General features: G+C 44.3%; 1 protein-coding gene across 2 annotated transcripts in view; it reads right to left on the reverse strand.

Annotated features, from left to right (window-relative positions):
• Positions 1 to 235: 235 nt before the first annotated feature.
• The window catches only part of LOC106970860 (A-kinase anchor protein 17B), a 29,929-nt gene continuing 10,475 nt past the window's right edge, over positions 236 to 19,689 (reverse strand). Inside the window, exons 3-6 of one of the 2 annotated variants that reach the window (XM_027054245.2) lie at positions 10,932 to 11,700; positions 9,345 to 9,475; positions 6,693 to 6,927; positions 236 to 4,866 (exon numbers count right to left, since the gene is read on the reverse strand). In XM_027054245.2, the coding sequence (XP_026910046.1) occupies positions 3,226 to 4,866; positions 6,693 to 6,927; positions 9,345 to 9,475; positions 10,932 to 11,684 (2,760 nt within the window). In that variant the 5' untranslated portion in view covers positions 11,685 to 11,700 and the 3' untranslated portion in view covers positions 236 to 3,225. The remainder of the gene's footprint in view (positions 4,867 to 6,692; positions 6,928 to 9,344; positions 9,476 to 10,931; positions 11,701 to 19,689) is intronic. The other variant, XM_027054248.2, reaches the window with a different exon arrangement.

The raw sequence follows: 19,689 nt of genomic DNA on the forward strand, positions 1-19,689 counted from the left end.
AGACCCCCACATAGGAGCAAGACTAAAACTGGACATGGATAGGGGCGCCCGGCTGGCTCGGTCGGAGGAGTGCGCAACTCTTGATCTCGGGGTCATGGGCTGGAGCCCCATGCTGGGTGTAGAGAGAACTTAAATGAGTGGATGAAACTTAAAAAAAAAAAAAACCCAAAAACTGGGCACGTAGATTTTCACAGAAAATGTAGATGATGCACGTGGTAAATGAACAGGCAGTAGGTAGTCACTATGACCATTTTATTTTTAATATATCTGAAAATTAAATATGTATTATTTCTCTAACAATGCAAATGAGGATCGACAACATTAGTGCAAAGCGGCATCCTACAAGTAGAAACTCACCCCGCCCCGGTGAAATTATTAGCGTTTAAGAGTTCACATTCTAAACAGTCTTTGCCACACAAAAAATGCGTTTATTTGGTTCTTACTTTCAAAATTACCAGGTTACATGGCTTTCTACCTGAGAAATTCAAACAAATTGAACAAAAATACATTGACAGGTTTTTAGTTTTCGTAAAGCACTATCAGCACATATGAGGAAAAACATGGAGATGTCTGTCTAAAAAGACAAAATTTAAAGTTCAGGCCCTTACTTACTTAATAAGACATAGAAAAAAGATGTGAGAAAAAACTCTTGCACCACTTAAATAACAGCACAACAAAGAATAACTAAGTAACTAGAACTAATAGAAAGTGATCACAATATTTTCGGTTCTATCTCATTCCTTACTAAGCCACTCACTCCATTGAAAAGTATAGGATAAATGGTTCTCTTCCTTATTTAAGGCCTATGCGCGCGCGCACACACACACACACACACACACACACACACACACGTTTATTTAAATCTAAAACTCATTACTATAAGACATATAAAAATTGAAGGTGGTACAGAAAGTAAACATGAAATCAGTATTTTTACTAACTTCTAGGTCCCAGGATGGTATTTAGCAAACAAACAAAACCAGACAAAAATATTAGATAGAAGTGACTTAGCACCGGTTCTATTATACCAAAAAAAAAAAAAAATTGCACATGCTGTATTCTGCAATTTATTTTTTATGCCTGGTTACTGAGCAGCAAGTTGTTTTCATGCCCCAAAATCTCTGCAAAGAAAAATTATCTAGTGACAGCAGAAATGAAGATTTGTTTTCCAAACAACCATAACTGCTTTCCATTACGAACCCATAGTGTTCTTGGTTTCAATGGCATGGAGCATGAAAAAAGAAGGAGGCGGAGGAGGAGAAAAACACCTAGTTACCAAAAGCTGTCTGACAAAATACAAGCTCTTAGCACTTTAAAAGGCTACTCTGGACAACAGTACTTTGAACATTAATAGTCACTGCTAGTCTTCAGAGGAGAAAAGGCACTCACCCCACGAAACGATTTTTCAGATTTGACAAGCCAAACCTAGTTTTAACGGCAGAGTCACTAGGTTGAAAGTGGAACCGAATACAAGAGAACCAACGAACCGTCCGCTGGTTATCATCTCCTGAATGATAAACACAATCCGCTACATTACTTGTAAACTTTTGCACGTACTAGCGTAGCTCTCTTAAATGGGAGGAGAAGAGATCAATGAAACAACGTGTCGTTCTTACTTCCAGTAACTTAGAAGATCTTGTGGCCCCTTTAGAGATCAGGCTGCTCGAGTGGCTGGCTGGTTATGAGCACGTAACGTGCCTCGTCACTCAGGGCAACCACACTGACCGGCATTCCACCTTGGCTCTACCGGCTGGTACTTTTCCACAGAATATCAAGTTAAGACTGAAATGAATCATGGCACAGGGAGATGTTGCCTTCCACTACTTCTGTGAATGAAAATCACCCTCTCGTCCTGCCAGCCAGTCTGATCTCATTGATGTCTTCAACTGCCGAGTCAGGGATAGCTTGGCTGGGGGTGGGAAAAAAAAGGTCATCTACTGCCCCTGAGGGTCCTAAATCCAATATAAGGCGGAATGAATCAGCCGAGCTTTTAATAGAACATGCACTGCGTTAAGATGTAAGTCTTTAAGAATCTATAAAATATCTCAATTTAAAAACATAGTCAAGAAGTCCAAAACCAGTAGGTAAAAAGAGAAACTGCTTATGTTATGAGTTTACAAAGCCTTCACACATACCATTTTTCCCCAGCTAGAAAACTAGGGCTTTGCCCTCGACTCCTAACTCCATGGCGTTATTGAGGATTGGGGAGGCACTTGTTAACGTGTTATCAAAAGTCAGTTTGGGGATAGTCAGCGGCTTTTTACAAACTGATGTCACCCAACCCTGAGTGAAAGGATTACATAACCTGAAATGAAATACTGCCACGTCCTGTCCTCCCAAAGTGCTGGTATCGGTGCCCCAGGATCTTTCGGCATTTCCTTTTGCAAATCCCACTGGTTCTTTTACTTCCATTCTCTTGCTTCTCTAGGATGGAATGACGTGGGGTTCTTAAAAAAAACACACACACACAAAAACAAAAAAGAAAGAACAAAACAAAACTCTGCAAATGGTCCACCATCCGTTTAAACGTCAAGGGACAATCCGAGCCCCTTTTAGTTTCGTCTTCCAAATTTTGTTTCTAAAAGGACAACTCTTTGAGTACTATGAACATATTTAAAAGATTAATTTCCCTCTGGTGGGTGGTCACGTAACCTTCCGATGTCGTGAAGGAGTCTCTGGTATGTCCTTGCTGTCATCCCTTCTGTTACCTACAGCCGTTTCTGGATAAAAGTCAGGAAAGTTTCGTCGCTGCACGTGGTGTTTCGGACCAAGGCTAAGAAGGTATAAAAAGACCTTATTTCATTCGCTGTTGTCCCTTTTGAAGATAAATGACACTAAATGATGCTGTTAGAACAGCTAAAGAGCCACAGAGGGCCATCTCAACTCCTCTCAACGTTCATTTGCTCCCTTGCTGGCACCCAGTTAAAGTCGCGGCTGAACTGTAGAAATGTCTGTCCTCGGATCAGGAAGTTTTGCGGGCACACTGTTTTACCAACCTTCAGAATCTGGATGTTTTTTATTTCTAAAGTTTGCCAGCACACTGGCAGTCATTTATGCTTTATACTTTGGCAAGAGAAACAAGGTTTTTGCATTTGACCTTGCTCAAGCTTTTAAGTGTCGCTCTCTTGCTCTGTAGTTGCCAACTACATTGCTATATTTGGTTTTAAATTTTCTTCTTGCAATTTGTTTGCTGCGAATGAGAGCGTTTTCTGAACTGAAAGAACTTCAAAACATTTGATAATACAGAGGACTAGTGTAGCCATTTTGTGAATAGCTTCCATAGTCCGCGTGCTCCTGACTGTTACGTCTCATATAATAATCATCAGAATTCAGCCTGGAATCTTTAGAATTCTCATATCTTTTGCACCTTCTCACCTCCTGGTTGTAGTCTGGCCTCCAGGGGGTCTCTCTTCTTCGGGGGAAACCCCTCAAGTAGAAAACATCGGCGCTGTTTGATGATGTTATTGGCACATGAGGGGGCCTATAGTTCACGTTCTGGCCGAATGTGCTATCATCGAACCTCTTCCTCTTTCTTACCATGTCGTCTAACAGATCACTGGGGCTGGATCCACAGTAGTAGCCTTCATCAAACAAATATTTGGGGGCCAGTGTTTCCCTGTTTCGGCTGTTGTTCTTCTCACCTCTCATGGAACCATTTTCACCTTCAAGCCATGAGCCTGTCAACTCATACCTGGACCTCTTGACTGGTTTCCAAGGCTCATGTTTAGAGTAGCGTTCCTCGCCCTCACGGTTCCACTCTGAACACCAGGTCTGCGGACTTGACGTAACTTCTTGATCGCTAGTGATAATTTCAGCAGCATCAAGAGATCTTTTTTCTGGGGAGCTATCATATGTAGTCACAGATTTCTCATTGTCTTCTTTCTTTATGTTAAGGATTTCACTGAAGCATTCAGAATCACTACTAATTTCCTCTAAGAAATCGGTCAACTCCATTTCTAAGTCTGCTGACCTGTTGGGTGAGGAATCCTGGCTTTGACTGGTGGATTTGGAAACTCTGACCTCGTAAGCATAAATCTCTTCCGACAGATGGCTCATTGCATCAGTTGGGGACAAATGACCACCAGCCTCACTGGCTGTGTCCTTGCAATGATTTAACTCCTTGCGACTTTCTTTGGCATAATCCACTCTTCCTCTCTTTTGTGGTTTATGCTCAGGACCCCGAGTACAAATCTCTGAGCAGCCATCATCTTTTTGAGCCTGTCGTCTTGTTGCCAGGGTTTGCACTGGGCTCAGGCTGGGGGAGTGATAGTTACGTTTTCTCAAAGTGACTCGAAATCCATTTCCCTTAGCATGGACAGCCCTCTGCCACTCACGCGTGCTTTCTGGGCCACTTGGTTCTAGGCAGATACGGGCATAGTTTGGAGGTTGATAGCAGTTTAACATGTAATCAATAAACTCATCTGTTTCATAGATCTTCTGTTTCCTGCCACGCCCTCGCTCAAACAATCTGGAGGAATCGGATTTATGAGAATTGCTGTGGTCTTCTTTCTCAAGAGGCTGACCTTGGACTGTTGCATTCTGCAGAGAACTCTGGTCAGAGACCGAACTCTCATTGTATCCATCGGCTAATGATTTTCCAGCTCTTGCTCCTCTAGCTGAAGAGCTTATTTCTTTTCTCCTAAGGTGGTGGGGAGATTGATGTAAGTGAGCCCTATTTATTTTCTTCATTTTTTGTTTTTGTTTATGGTGTAACTTGGCAACCTGATATTTTGGCATTTCTTCTTGGTTCTGAAGGTACTGGCTGTGTAGCTCTTCTTTCTTCAGAGTTTCCAACATGTTCCCTGGAGTGTGGTTCGCTCTGGGGCTTGGATCGTCTACCCCCTGTGGGTTAAACTGGGTGGATTCCTTTAAAGAAAAAGGTTAAACATCTCACATGAAAACTGTAACGGTTTAAACATTTCAAAGAAAACTGGGCTTTCTGGCATGGTTCTGAAGTGGTTTCTAAGCTGTAAGGTGGATCCAGACTAGGAACAACATCGCACTGAGGAAAGAAGAGGCACGAATGAAGTGTCTCGGGCTAACGCAAACACTAGGTCTGTGCTCGACCGTTTACACGCCTTCAGAGCACACGACCCTTTTCTTTATATGTGCGCAAACTGGCGAGCATTTACTGTTCCGGGTCTTACGCTAGGGGCTGGGGATAGTAAAAGAAGACATGCTCTACAGCCTTCCCAGAAAATCCTAGAACAAGAAGAGACTGATGGGTGAAATGTGTGTCTAAAAGGGAATCGCCTGGCCTAAAACATGAACCGCCTTTCTGTTTTTCATTCCAGCCTCTTCCCGTGGATTGTAGGGGAGGATATCCCTGAGCTGTCCCCTCTCACCTGCTTCATTCAGAAGCAAGATGACAGGTAGAAAACATGGCCGTGCCAGTGGTTCTGCCTGTGTTGTCTGCTCTGCACAACCAAAGGGCAGGTTAAAGGTGCTGCCCACGGGCCCCACCCCTCGGGGAGAGTGTGCACCGTGCCCTCACTGACGGCTCGTGTCAATCGGGACCCTGCCCACCCGTTACCCGGGATCCAAACCTGAGGACCGCACGCAATCAGTATGTGGTATCAGTGGGGCCAAGAATTAGGCACCACACACGTGTAAAAAGGTAAATTCTTAAAAAGGGGTCGCCCCCAGAGATCAGTAAGGTAAATTTAAAAGATTCAGCTAGCCTTATTAGAAAGTCTATGTGAGAGTTTTCTGATCTTGATTTCACTCGGGTCGGTTGTCCACACTAATGAGAGGCCTCTGATACTGAGGCCATTTACTCTTCCTCTTTAAAAACACTGAAGGGGCGCCTGGGGGGCTCAGTCGGTAAAGCGTCCAAATTCAGCTCAGGTCTGATCTCACCGTCCGTGAGTTCGAGCCCTGCAAGGGGCTCTCTGTTGTCACCGAGGAGCCTGCTTTGGATCCTCTGTCTCCCTCTCTCTTGGCTCCTCCCCTGCTCTCCCTCTCTCTCTCTTGCTCTTTCTCTCTCTCAAAAAAAATAAATAAAATAAAAACACTGAATATGCATTTTTAAATTAATAATTTGGGAACCTTTCTGACCTTCACTCCAGGATATCTGTGGAGCCTGGTTATCTTTAGGAGGTCAGTAAAGTGGGGCAAAAACCAAAAACGACGACGACGACAACAACAACAACAACAACAACAGCAAAACCCAAAACTCCAAAACGGAAACTCTCCAAACAAAACAATTGCTCTGTGATGTGAGAAATTCCTTAGCAAATAGTTTAAGACTAGACTAACATGAACCTGCTACCCTAAGGTCTCTGTTCACGGTTCTTCCTTCCCATCCAAACCTGTTGCAGATGAACGGACAAGTCAATGGAAGGCTACCCACCTAACACCCCTTCCCTCGCCCTGGCGCCTTCCGTTATATCCATGAGAAACTCAGAAGATACACTAGCTATAGGGCTCTGGGTCAGACCATCCTGGAGTTCGGGAACACACAGTGTGCCAGACGGTAAGGGTGAGACACAAGTGCTTTGGACAATTTGGGTACCTCTTTCGCAAATCCACAACTGGGCTACTGGAGATCAGCCTATTGAAAACGAATCCCAAGGAAGGCAAAGAGTCTTCCATGGAGTCGATTTGAAACAGGCCACTGCTTCAGCGTAGAAGTGTGCCTCAGAAAGATCAGTACCTACCAAAAGTGATGGCTGATCGAGAAAGAGCCTTACTGCAATTTTCCTCAAGAGGACGCGTAGCAACCGAAGGGCCTCCCCCCTCCTCTGAGCCAGCAGGCACTTCCTCTCCTCCCACTCTTCCCAAGAGTCGGGCTCACGCGCAGCTTCAGCTTTGGCTGGCTCCTTCTGTTTCCTTTGCCGGTGTCTGTCTCTTTCCTTCAGGGCTCGCCGCCTGACCCTGGCCCTCCTCCTCTTTTCCTGGGCTCTCCTCTCCTCCTCTTTTCTTTTCCTGGACAATGATGAAGATTCAGTCATTCAGAAGGTATTTATTAGGCATTTGCTCTCCTTCCAGCTCCCTCCCCGCTGCCCGGGGAGGATGGATCATTTAGGTTTCCAGGAATCACTCAGTGCGAACCCCAGGGCCTGACACAGACAACTTAGGGAATAAGACACCACGCATGGGGCACCGGGGTGGCTCAGTCAGTTAAGCCTCTGACTCTTGATTCCGGCTCAGGCCATGATCCCATGGTTCGTGAGTTCGAACCGTGCGTCGGGCTCTGTGCTGACAACGCAGAGCCTGCTTGGAATTCCCTCTCCCTCTCTGCCCCTCCCCTGATCTCGCCCTCTCAAAATAAATAAATAAACTAAAAAAAAAAAAAAAAAAGGCTCCATGTGCATCAGTCGAAACAGAAGGACACAAAATTGAGCTGGTTGGTTAGAAGCATGTACAGGAGAGAGTGTACAAAAGGAAGGCTACAGAATTCAAAGGAGGGGCTTCTAGAAGTCCCCACTTTCTCAAACCACAAGCAGTGCAGCTTGTGGACTCAGCTGTCGCAGTGCTGATTTCATTTCTCTTGAGATCAAAACCTTCCGTGGAGTTGACTTCACCTTGGCTTATAAAACAGGGAAGTCAAGGCACTCAGAAAATCTTACGGATGAGAACTGGTACTTAACACAGTACACTATCATAAAAACATACTGGCTTAGAAAAATACAGGCTTTGGGGCACCTGGGTGGCTCAGTCAGTTAAGCGTTGGGCTCTTGATCTCAGCTCAGGTCAGGGCCTCACGGTTCGTGAGGCTCTTGATCTCAGCTCAGGTCAGGGCCTCACGGTTCGTGAGGCTCTTGATCTCAGCTCAGGTCAGGGCCTCACGGTTCGTGAGGCTCTTGATCTCAGCTCAGGTCAGGGCCTCACGGTTCGTGAGGCTCTTGATCTCAGCTCAGGTCAGGGCCTCACGGTTCGTGAGGCTCTTGATCTCAGCTCAGGTCAGGGCCTCACGGTTCGTGAGGCTCTTGATCTCAGCTCAGGTCAGGGCCTCACGGTTCGTGAGTTCAAGCCCCGAGTTGGGCTCTGCGCTGATGGCGTGGAGCCTGCTTGGGATTCTCTCTTCTCTGCCCCTTCCCTGCTTGTGTTCGTTCTCTCTCTCTCTCTCAAAATAAATAAATAAACTTAAAAAAAGAAGGAGAATATGGGCTTTGTTTATAGCTGTTCTCTGAAAAATGAAACTGTTTTGGTTAGGCCCTTATGGAAACGTGGGGAAGGAGAAAGAAGGGACAGTTACCTGAGTGAGGGCTTAGCCAAAAGCTGAAGGATTATCTAAACTGCATGTTTTGTCCAGAAATTTGGGGCGACAGTTACCTTGACTGGGCTCAATTTCTGGCCAAGTTTCACAGACATGATCTCAATCTACTCCTATTACCCCACCAGCCAAAAAAGTGAAAGGTCCATGAAGGGGCACTCTTTCTCTCCTTTTTTGAACCGCTATAATTCACATGAAAGACTGCAAGAATAAACATGGAAGTGGAGGGGCCAAGAGGTAAGACTTGTTTTTTTTTTTTTAATTTTTTAATGTTTATGTTATTTTTGAGACAGAGAGACAAAGCGTGAACGGAGGAGGGGTGGAGAGAGAGGGAGACACAGACTCTGAAGCAGGGTCCAGGCTCCGAGCTGTCAACACAGAGCCCAGTGCGGGGCTCAAACTCATGGAACTGTGAGATGATGACCCGAGCCGAAGTCGGACGCTTCACCGACCGAGCCACCCAGGCGCCCCACGTAAGACTTGTTTTGAGAGCCCTGTAGTTCCAGCCCATTTGTACCTTCTTGGCAAACCTTTGGCAATCCAATCGCCCTTTCTAGGCCCAAGTCCCTAATTTCAAGACAAGGAGAAGCTCAAAGAAATAAACATGGGGGCTCCTTAAATTCACCGAAAGACCTTAGGCCAACAGGAAATAGAATGCCAAGAAATACATGCCTTCCTGCCTGTCAGTTGGTTTGACTGCTGAGCATTTTGTGGAAGAAAATCTTTTCCAGTCCTAAAAAGAATTTGTTTTTATTTAAATTGGTAGGCAAGGTAAAATTTGGTAAAGTGGGGGGTAAATTGGTATACTTGTTAATTTGGTGGGCTAGGATTTTCATTATAAAAGCCCCTGATCCTTTCTTTTTTAATCCTTTCTTCCCAGATAGCTTAATCTAGCTCATTACTTGTTGTCCCTGAGAACCTTCTTTTTAAGTTTCCTGTTTTCAGTTGTTTGGCCATTTTGGTTTTGTAACAGCACAGTCGGAAGACGACAGGCTTCCACAGAATTTTCCAATCTGCAGCAATTTCTACTGCCCCCCCCCCAACCTCATTGTCACCTGTTCACCCAGAGGGAAAACTCCACTCATCGGAAGTGAAAAACCCTCTTTGTTAAAGTCGGTCTCCTCACCTCGCAGCCTCTTCCTCGTCTCTCCTCTTTTCTTTTTTCCTTTCTTCCTCTAGTTCTTGTAATTTTAGCCTTTCTTGATTTCTCCTCCTTATGGCTCCTTCGCTGAAATGTTTGGTCCTATCAAACATAACCTGCCCACAAACAATGCAGAGCTTCATTAGAAAAGTTTGCCAGCTGGCTGGGTATGTCCCAGGTCAGTGAGATGGAACGGGTATGTACATTACCATCCAAAACCCAAGGAGTTCAAAATGCCCTCTCTGCATCCCAGTGTCCAGATGGTTCCGCTGCTTCGTGGTCACCTGCCAAACAGCCCTGTGGAATTTCCTTTGGCAGAACCCTTGAGGAGCTCTAATATAGCTATAGATGACATCACGGTGTCATTTTGGGCACAGGGTCTGAGGGATGTGAGTATATTACCTCTGGTTTGTTATAGCAATCAACTGAGTTCATGTATTTTTTTTAATCATCAGAGACAAAAATAGTCAAAAAATGTGGGGGGGGGAGCAGAGGGGGCGGGGAGCGAAGAGGCAAGAAAACTGACCTAATGGGATACAGACGTCGGACTGTAGTGATTATTAAGCTACTTTGCAAATCTCAAAATAAAGTGAAAGTCAGATCGAGGCACTACAAACAAATTTGCTCGAAAAATAAAAGGAGACAGAAATAGCCCTTTTAAATATACACAAGAATGATAAACACCAAATTCACAATCATGGCTATCTTTGAGGGGAGGAAGGGGAATGGGGTCTGATCTCACTGGTGATGTTTTCTTTTGTAAGCCGGGCAATGGGTACATGGGTGGTCACCATGGTACGTGTTATATCTTTTGTCTGGCTGAATAGCTCCTAATTTAAAAAGATATATTTTAGGGGTGCCCGGGTGGCTCAGTTGGTTGAACGTCTGACTCTTGATTTTGGTCATGATCAAAGGGTTGTGGGATCAAGCCTCAGGTTGGACTCTGTGCTGAGTGTAGAGCCTGCTTAAGATATTCTCTCTCTCTCTCTCTCTCCCCCCTCCCTCCCCCCCCGCCCCTCTCCCCCACTTGCACGCACTCTCTCTAAGAAGATGGCCAAGCATTCAGACATCGATGAGGTGGCATGACTGGACAGACAGGATGATCTTGAAAGGAAAGCATCCAAGCTTGTTGAGGTTACGTTCCAACAATTTACCTGACAGACATCCTGAAAATGTAAGCTGTTGCCCCAAGAGGACAGAGGGAGTAAACCGCTCTCCTGTGGTTTCAAACTGCATGTATCCCTCTCTCTCAGCAACTCGTCAAATAGAACAGGCATACGAGATAGTTCCATAAGGGCCAGAGGAATTCTTCAGTGCCCTGGAGAAGTTAGGGCAGAACCCCGGATAATAACAAAACCCCAGCCAGCAGCATGCCTGCTAGCAGAGAATGTTCAAATCCGGATTATTTTTATTCCTAAACATCCATTTATTAGTGACAACACAAATCTCCACATTAGCTGTCAATCAGAGCCTGGTGGGGTCTAAGGAAATTTATTCTAGATGCTTCCTTCCAGCTTTTGCTCAGGACCACCTGGACAGTGGGGAATGAAAGAAATTCTGGCTCCTTCTTACCTTGATGTTACAGGCCAGAGCTTTCCCATCATCTCCTTTGAGCATTAGCTTCATACCTCGAAGGGACTCCATGGCTTTTACAAAGTCCGTCGACTCCTGGTACTGTATAAAGGCCTCAAACGTCTGCAAGCCGAATCCGAAGCCCCCGAAGTTCCCACCAGTCGTCACTTCTCGGTAGGGGTCTAGCATAGGGATGTCCACATTCTTGATCTTCCCAAAGCTTTCAAAGACCACCCGGAGGATCTCTTCACAGGGCTTCTCCCCGCTGGAACCTTTAGGTGCAAACCACTTGCAGGGCAAGCCTTCAAAATATATAGAGTCGGGGCTCTTATCCTGGTCCTGCTCTTCAGCCCCATCACTCGATGAGGCCTCCTTCTCCCTGGGGAAGCGCTCCCACTCTCCCTGGGCGTCCGTAGCCACTACTTTTAAGTCTGTTTTCAAACCGTTTAGCTTGATGATCTTTCCATGTAACTTTGCCTTCAAGATCTGAACCAGACTTCGCGTTTCGGCCTCCCCCTCGAACCGGATGAAGTCCTTGGTACTCTTAGAGAGCCGGACTGTGGTGAACTGATCAGGGCAAATTAGGCTCTTGAGCTGGTCGAGAACTTCCCAGTTGGAGAAGGGTCTCATGGGTTCTGAGCTCTCTGGGAGCAATACATTGATCATCAGTTTTGCTATGGGCTTGAGGTAGAGGTGCTGAGCTGCACAGAGCTCTGTGGCCTCAGAGTTATCATACACCACGGTGACCGTCATGGTAGCCCCCGGAAACCTTAGAGGGTGAGAGAGAACATTTTCATACAGATGGAGCAAAACACGGATTTGGACTTCGAAGGCTGCTAGCATTCCTGGACTTCAGGTCAACTGATAGGGGAAAGCGCACTCTGGGGAGAATGAAGACAATAGCTCGCATTCGTTTAATGGGTTTTAGGGGTTTCAAAGTTTCCGTATACAGTTGGCCCTTGAACGGGACGGGGGTGTGGGGCACCAACCCCCCTCACCCTCATGCGGTTGAAAATCCACGCATAATTTTGGCTGCCCCCAAACCCAACTCCTAATCGCCTACTGTTAACCAGAGCCTTACCGACAACAGAAACAATCGAGGGACACATGTTTTGCATGTTATATGGATGGTATACTGTATTCTTACAATGAAGTAAGCTAGAGGAAAGAAAATGTTCTTAAGAAAATCAGAAGGAAGGAAAAAAATGGGGGCGCCTGGCTGGCTCAGACAGTGGAGCATGCAACTCTCGATCTCGGGGTTCTGAGTTTGAGCACCGCATTGGGTGTAGAGGTTACTTTAAAAAAAAGAAGAAGAAGGGGCACCTGGGTGGCTCGGTCGGTTAAGTGTCGGACTTCGGCTCGGGTCATGATCTCACGGTTCATGAGTTCGAGCCCCACGCTGGGCTTTGTGCTGACAGTGAGGAGCCTGCTTGGGATTCTCTCTCTCTCTCTCTCTCTCTCTCTCTCTCTCTGCCCCTCCCCCACTTGCGCACTCTCTCTCTTTCTCTCTGAGTGAATAAATAAACTTAAAAAAAAAAGAAAAGGGGCGCCTGGGTGGCTCCTTCGGTTAAGCGTCCGACTTCGGCTCAGGTCATGATCTCACAGTCTGTGAGTTCGAGCCCCGCATCGGGCTCTGAGCTGAGCGCTCGGAGCCTGGAGCCTGCTTCCGATTCTGTGTCTCCCTCTTTCTCTGTCCCTCCCCCACTCACGCTCTGTCTCTCTCCCTCTCTCAAAAATAAATAAACACTGAAAAGAAAAGAAAATCATAAGGGAAAATACATTTATGGTACTGTACTGTATTGATCGCAAAGAAATCCGTGTATAAATGGACCCGCATAGTTCAAACCTGTGTTGTTCAAGGGCCAACTGTACTGTGTTTCAGTTTCCTTCACCGAAAAATTGAGATTCTAGGATTTCTGAGAGGATTCAATGAGCAAGTACATGTGAAAGCTTAAGAATAGTGCCGGGCACAAAGGAAGTTCTCAATAAACACAAGCTATGATGATTCTTTATTTGTGGCAAAAGTGTTATTTTATCTCATTTGATTCACGAAGCAACCTATAAGAATTTTCATGCCTGTTTTACAGATAGGGAAATTCAGACGGATTCAGAAAAATTCAGTGACTTGCCCATACATTGAGACCCCAAGATTCCAAATCTCCAATCTATTGCATGATTGATCTCAAAGGTCAAATCCCAGAAAAACTGGCTGGGGGTACTACAGAAACGAGGCAAGGGTAAAACACCCATAGCGCATTCGGGCACACGCACCTGATTTAACATCCTTGGTCCAGGTTGGTTTCTAGGTCTTACGTGGACATATCCACTCGTATGCTCCCAGTCTATTGACATGAACTAAACTGAACTCTAAGTTCCAATGCAGAAGAACCATCCTCTTCTAATGAATGACCAAGTGAATTTGCCCTTGACCAAAAAATCCCCCAAACATGAGTGCCTGCTGGCATTTCCTATTAACAAACTCTTTTAAGCTGCCCAAGGTGCCCCAAGATTACAAATACTGGGAATCAAGGATTTCTGCTCCTATTTGCTGACTTCAAATAGCACTTTCCAATAAAGGAGTTTTTTCTAAAGTGGATATATCCAGAGTCTATAAAACCTGAGTTTCTCATGTTTTATGTCAACTTCCAATGTCAACTTCTGAGAGGTTTAGACTCAAGCATACATGGCCAGATGATAGAAATTCTAACACAAAATCCACTACTAAATCTTGGTTAACTTTGTAGGTACATAATTCTTTAATAACTGTCCATAAAGGACAGTCCAAGTCAATTTCCTTGAGGAGACAAAGTTTGCGTAGACTGTTTTTTTAAAGGCCTCCAAAGGTTATATCTAAGATATTAAGGTTCTTAGAAATTCTTATAATAGCAACACTGAACTGGGGTGTTATGAAAACAAACATGCTCTCTTTCTCCAAAAACATTATCTAAATAGCAAAATGAGGAAAAAAATCCAGTTACTTTGCTGCAACGTGCAACCTAAATGAGAGTCAACGCTAAGCTCCTTTAGGGGAGAAAAATTAATGTGATATTCAACTAAGATACACAGAACTCCCAAATTCATCTACAGTCAATAGGTATTTGTTTACACAACCTAATTCAAAGCAACAGCTTTTAAAAAACCTTCCAGAAAAAATACACACAGAGTAGTTAACCACTTCAAAGTGATCAGGTTTGTCATGCTCTCCCCATTTATTCCAGTGACAAGCCTTTGTTTTAAGCATTTCAGAATGCTTCCCTTTGGATTGATTTCAAAGTCTGGGTTACATTCTTTTAAATAGCCTTGACGGGGGTCAATTTTGAAATTCTTTTATCATGGATTTGATATTTAGAAATTATCAAAAATTACCTAGAATTGGGGCGCCTGGGTGGCTCAGTCGGTTAAGCGTCTGACTTTGGCTCAGGTCATGATCTCACAGTTTGTGAGTTCGAGCCCCGCATCGGGCTCTGTGCTGACAGCTCGGAGCCTGGAGCCTGCTTAGATTCTGTGTCTCCCTCTCTCTCTGACCCTCCCCCCATTCATGCTCTGTCTCTGTCTCAAAAATAAATAAAAATTAAAAAAAAAATTACCTAGAATCAAGAACGTTGAATAAAATGGTTGACTATAAAAAACAAACTGATTTTCTTAACTGGCTTATAACCGCCTCCCCCCAAAAAAGGAGATTCTAATAAAGGCTCTGATTCTTGCTTTTTTAATTCGTGGGCACATCGTTGGAATGAGTGCAGAGCTTTGAAAGATGACAACTTTGAAGGACAACAGTCATTTGAATGTGGTGGTATAAGAGTTGTAAAAGTAATCGCAAGTTTCCACCCAGCCCCGTATCTACACTCTGCGATGTGACTTTGAATTACTGCTATCAAGAGATAGAGTCAGGGCGCTTGGGTGTCTCAGTTGGTTAAGCGTCTGACTCTTGATTTCGGAAGATGTCCTAGACCAGCCAGCCCCCAGCCAACCCACCAACTGACCACTGACACGTGAGCAAGTACAACAGTCCTGCCAACCTATAGACTTGTGAGAAACAATAAATCCCTGTTGTTTAAGCCACTAAGTTTGGGGATGGTTTGTTACACAACAATAACTAACTGATACATGTATCGAACTCTTAATTCGTTTCAAGATATACAATTACAAGGGCACCTGGGTGGCTCAGTCGGTTAAGCGTATGTCTTCAGCTCAGGTCATGACCTTGTGATTTTGTGTAAGTTCAAGCCCCGCGTCGGGCTCTGTGCTGACAGCTCGGAGCCTAGAGGCTGCTTCGGACTCTGTGTCTCCCTCTCTCTCTCTCTCTGCCCCTCCCCTGCTCGCGCTCTGTCTCTCTCCTCTCTCTCTCTCAACACTAAATAGATACACAATTCCATTTAATGGTCTTTACACAAACGAATAAAAAGTTATAAAAGCCAATTCCTGGGAGAGTTTTGGGAAGAAAAAAACAGGCATCTTCATATCTTGCTAGAGACCATGTAAATCATCTTTTTCTGGAATAATTTAGCCAAACAAACCAAGAATCGTAAAAATTCTCATCTCCTTTATCAAGTAACCTGCTCTAGAAACTTATCCTAGAGAAATAATTTAAAATAAGAAAAAAGCATGGGCGTCTGGCTGGCTCAGTTGGTAGAGCATGCAACTCTTGATCTCAGGGTCATGAGTTCAAGCCCCACATTGGCCAGGGAGCCTACTTTAAAAAACAAAATCAAACCTGTTCAAAGCCACTTATTACAGTGTCATTTGGATATAATTTTGTGCAAATTATGTATGCACAGGAATAAAGTCCAGAAATTGAGTTATGATTTTTTTGGAAAGTAGTTTTTTTTTTAATTTTTTTTAATGTTTATTTATTTTTGAGACAGAGAGAGACAGAGCATGAATGGGGGAGGGGCAGAGAGAGAGGGAGACACAGAATCGGAAGCAGGCTCCAGGCTCTGAGCCATCAGCCCAGAGCCCGACGCGGGGCTCAAACTCATGGACCGCGAGATCGTGACCTGAGCTGAAGTCGGATGCTCAACCGACTGAGCCACCCAGGCACCCAGGGAAAGTAGTTTTTAATGAAACATTTACTGATTTAATCAAACTTTTAATAGATGCATTTTTAGTCACTTGTTTAAAATTATGACCAGTATAAATAGATCTTATTTAAAAATTTCTTCTACTTAAAATTAAATTCACAAAGACGACTAAAAATCATCACCGTTTTGAGATTTAACATATGCCTCACATCCCTCACAAGGATGATTTCTACATAACAAAACAAATTTCTGTACTTTACCCATATCTCTCCACTTCCCTGAAGTGTAAAAAAAAAAAAAAAAAAAAAAAGGCTCTTATCAAGTTTGGAGAGAAATGAGCCAAATACCATTTTAAAGTGTTTGATGAACCGTGTTTTTGACAGTTTTCAAAAAACTGGCTATCGCTTCCGTCTCACACTGAAGCAAAAATAAGCAGTAAATTCTACAGCAGAAGCCATAACTCGGATGACTACGGCCAACAGCAAGACGGTCTCAGTGAACAAAGTAAACTGAGCAGAGACTGAGGAACGGGCCAATCTCAAAGGGCAAGTCCTCCTCAGCTCCAGCTGCAATGAGGGAAGAAGGGCCAGGATCGGCCAGAACGCCCGTGTTTTCCAGAAGCACCAGAAATCCAGGTCCTTACGTGAAATCTGATTTTCAGATGTTGGCAATCAATTTAAACGATTTAAAAGCAGTGCAGAGTACAAATAAACACATCTACAGGACTCTCTGGCGTGCTAGTCCTTGACCTCTCTGCTCTAGAGTATTGTTCTCAGCTCTTTCTCCAGGGATAAGACCCTACACCTGGATTAGGAAGCACCTAAGCTATTTTCTGACCTTCCCAAGATTGGTCTTAAAAACACAAACAAACAAACAATAATGACCCCCTTTAAAGTTCCCAACGCAGGCCCCCCCCCCCCAGTCAGAGGAGCACGTGACTCTTGATCTCGGGGTGGTGGGTTCAAGCCCCAGGCCGGGTGTACAGATGACTTAAATAAATAAATAAACTTTTACAAAATAAAATAAAATCCCCACGGCCAACTCCTGGCTCCCCCAAATAGTAACAATAATGAATTAGACAGTTGTCCTCATATCTTTCCCTGTTGTTCATGGGCTTTAAAATTAAATGTTCATGAATATTTCATCTTAAAATACTCTCCCAGAATAGGGAGCTAATTTTCCAATCTTAATTTTTAAAAATACTGAGGCATATGTCAGTTCATAATGAACCTATGGTCCACTGAGGCACTAGTGTTTTTTTTTGTTTTTTTTGTTTTTTTGGTTTTTTTTTTTTTGTTTTTTTTTTTTGGTATTGTTGCCAGGTTCCATTTTCTTCTTGAAGCTGCTAAGGGATTGAAGCTGCTACTTTCTCGTCTGTCTTGGGGACCATGTGATTTCTTGTCTGTTTCCCTTTGGGTTATTGTTCCACTCTACCGCATAGCCCTTTGGCTAACCAAGGACTTCCTTCTTTATAAAATTTCAGTGGCTCTTGACAGTCTCTCAACTGTACATCAGTGAACACAACTATTCACACAACTATTCACATCAGTGTACACAACTATTCGCTGTGCCTTGGGTTTTCCCTGAACTTTTGGTTGTGCCTTTGGGTTTTTTTTTTTTCTATATGCAATATTCTTCAGCAAATAAATCATGTTTAAAATGGCAAGTGTAGGGGCGCCTGGGTGGCTCTGTCCGTCAAGCATCTGACTCCCGATTTCGGCTCAGGTCATGATCTCACAGTTGATGAGATCTAGACAGCGTCAGGCTCTGGGCTGACAGGGCTAACCTGCTTGGGATTCTCTCTCTCCCTCTCTCTCTGCCCCTCCCTGACTCCATGCACACACACCCTCTCTCTCGTTCTCTCTCTCTCTCAAAATAAATAAATAGTTAACTCTCTCTCACAATAAATGAATAAACTTTAAAAGAAAAGGGAGGTGGTTACTAGGTGGCTTAGCAGTTAGGCATCCAACTCTTGGTTTCAGCTCAGGTCATGATCTCACGATTCCATGAGTTCAAGCCCCGCATTGGGGTCCCACTGATGGTGTAGAGCCTGCTGGGGATTCTTTCTCTCCCTCTCTCTCTTTCTCTCAAAATAAATCAATAAACATTAAAAAAAAACCCAAACAAACATTTTTAAAAAATAAATAAAATGACAGGTGTAGATGAGCTCCTCTGGGAATGAGAAAACATAGAACCAATCCCCATGGAAAATTAACATTTAGAAGTCAGCATGAGGAGGAGGGCTCAGCAAGAAGACAGAAGAAGCTGGGGCGCCTGGGTGGCTTGGTCGGTTAAGCGTCCGACTTCGGCTCAGGTCATGATCTCACGGTCGTGAGTTCGAGCCCCGCGTCGGGCTCTGTGTTGACCGCTCAGAGCCTGGAGCCTGTTTCAGATTCTGTGTCTCCCTCTCTCTCTGCCCCTCCCCCTGTTCATGCTCTGTCTCTCTCTGTCTCAAAAATAAATAAACGTTAAAAAAAATTAAAAAAAAAAAAAAAAAAGAAGAAGAAGACAGAAGAAGCAGCCAGACATGTAGAAGTGTTTCAAGAAGGAGGATTAGTCAGTGGTGTTGACTACTCCTAAGAGGTCAAGTAAGGTACTGGGGCACCTGAGTGGCTCAGTCGGTTAAGCATCCGGCTTTGGCTCAGGTCATGATCTCACGGTTTGTGAGTTCAAGCCCCGCATCGGGCTCCATGCTGACAGCTCAGAGCCTGGAGGCTGCTTTGGATTCTGTGTCTCCCTGTCTCTCTGCTCCTCCCCTGCTCATGCTCTGTCTCTCTCTCAAAATAAATAAACATTAAAAAAATTTTAAAGAGGTCAAGTAAGGGGAGAATAGAGAAGTGTCCACTAAAAATGTTTTTAAGATTTTATTCTTAAGTAATCTCTACACCCAACGTGGGACTTGAACTCACAACCCCAAGATCAAGAGTCACATTCTCTACCAACAAAGCCAGCCAGGCCCCCCAAAAAAGTGTCCACTGAATTTGGCAGCATTAGAGGCTGTTGGTGATCTTAGCAAGCATGGTCTTATGGACTGTTGAGGGCAAAATCCAGATTGTATTAAGTTGAAGAGTTTAAAAGAAGTAGAGAAGCAGAGATGGTGTGTAGATTAGGATTTTAAGAAATGGAGCAGGGGCGCCTGGCTGGCTCAGTCAGTAGAGCATGTGACTCTTGATCTTGGGTCATGACTTCAAGCCCCACACTGGGCGTACAGCTGAAGAAGGAGGAGGAGAAGAGGAAGAGGAGGAGGAGGAGGAGGAGGAGGAGGAGGAGGAGGAGGAGAAATGGAGCAGTATCTGGAGAATATTATAGGGTCAGCTGAGGCTTTAAGGATCAAGGGATATAATGTATGAGAAAGTGATTTGGAAATTGTAACTTGCCACATATGGGTAAAGAGAAATCCAGAAAGAAGATGGCTAAGGACACAACCCAGGGGGACACCCTCATTTAGAGAATGGAGTGAAAAAGACCTACTGAATCAGAATTTCAGGGCATGATGCCAAGAATTTGAATAGTCTTAAGCTCATGCTGTATTGTTTGGAAATGTTTCGTTTACGAAGAACCTCACCATAACTGATAGAACCATTCCTCTTGTGGAGGGTCTGGGTTATTTTCACCTTGTTTCTATTGTGGATAATGCCTTTATAGTATACAGTATAGGGATAAGATTGTGGGTTCCAGAGCCACACTGCCCAGGTTTACATCCCAACTCTCACCACTTACTAGCTGTAATTTGGGGC

This window comes from Acinonyx jubatus, chromosome X (assembly GCF_027475565.1).
Source record: "Acinonyx jubatus isolate Ajub_Pintada_27869175 chromosome X, VMU_Ajub_asm_v1.0, whole genome shotgun sequence".
Classification (NCBI taxonomy): domain Eukaryota; kingdom Metazoa; phylum Chordata; class Mammalia; order Carnivora; family Felidae; genus Acinonyx; species Acinonyx jubatus.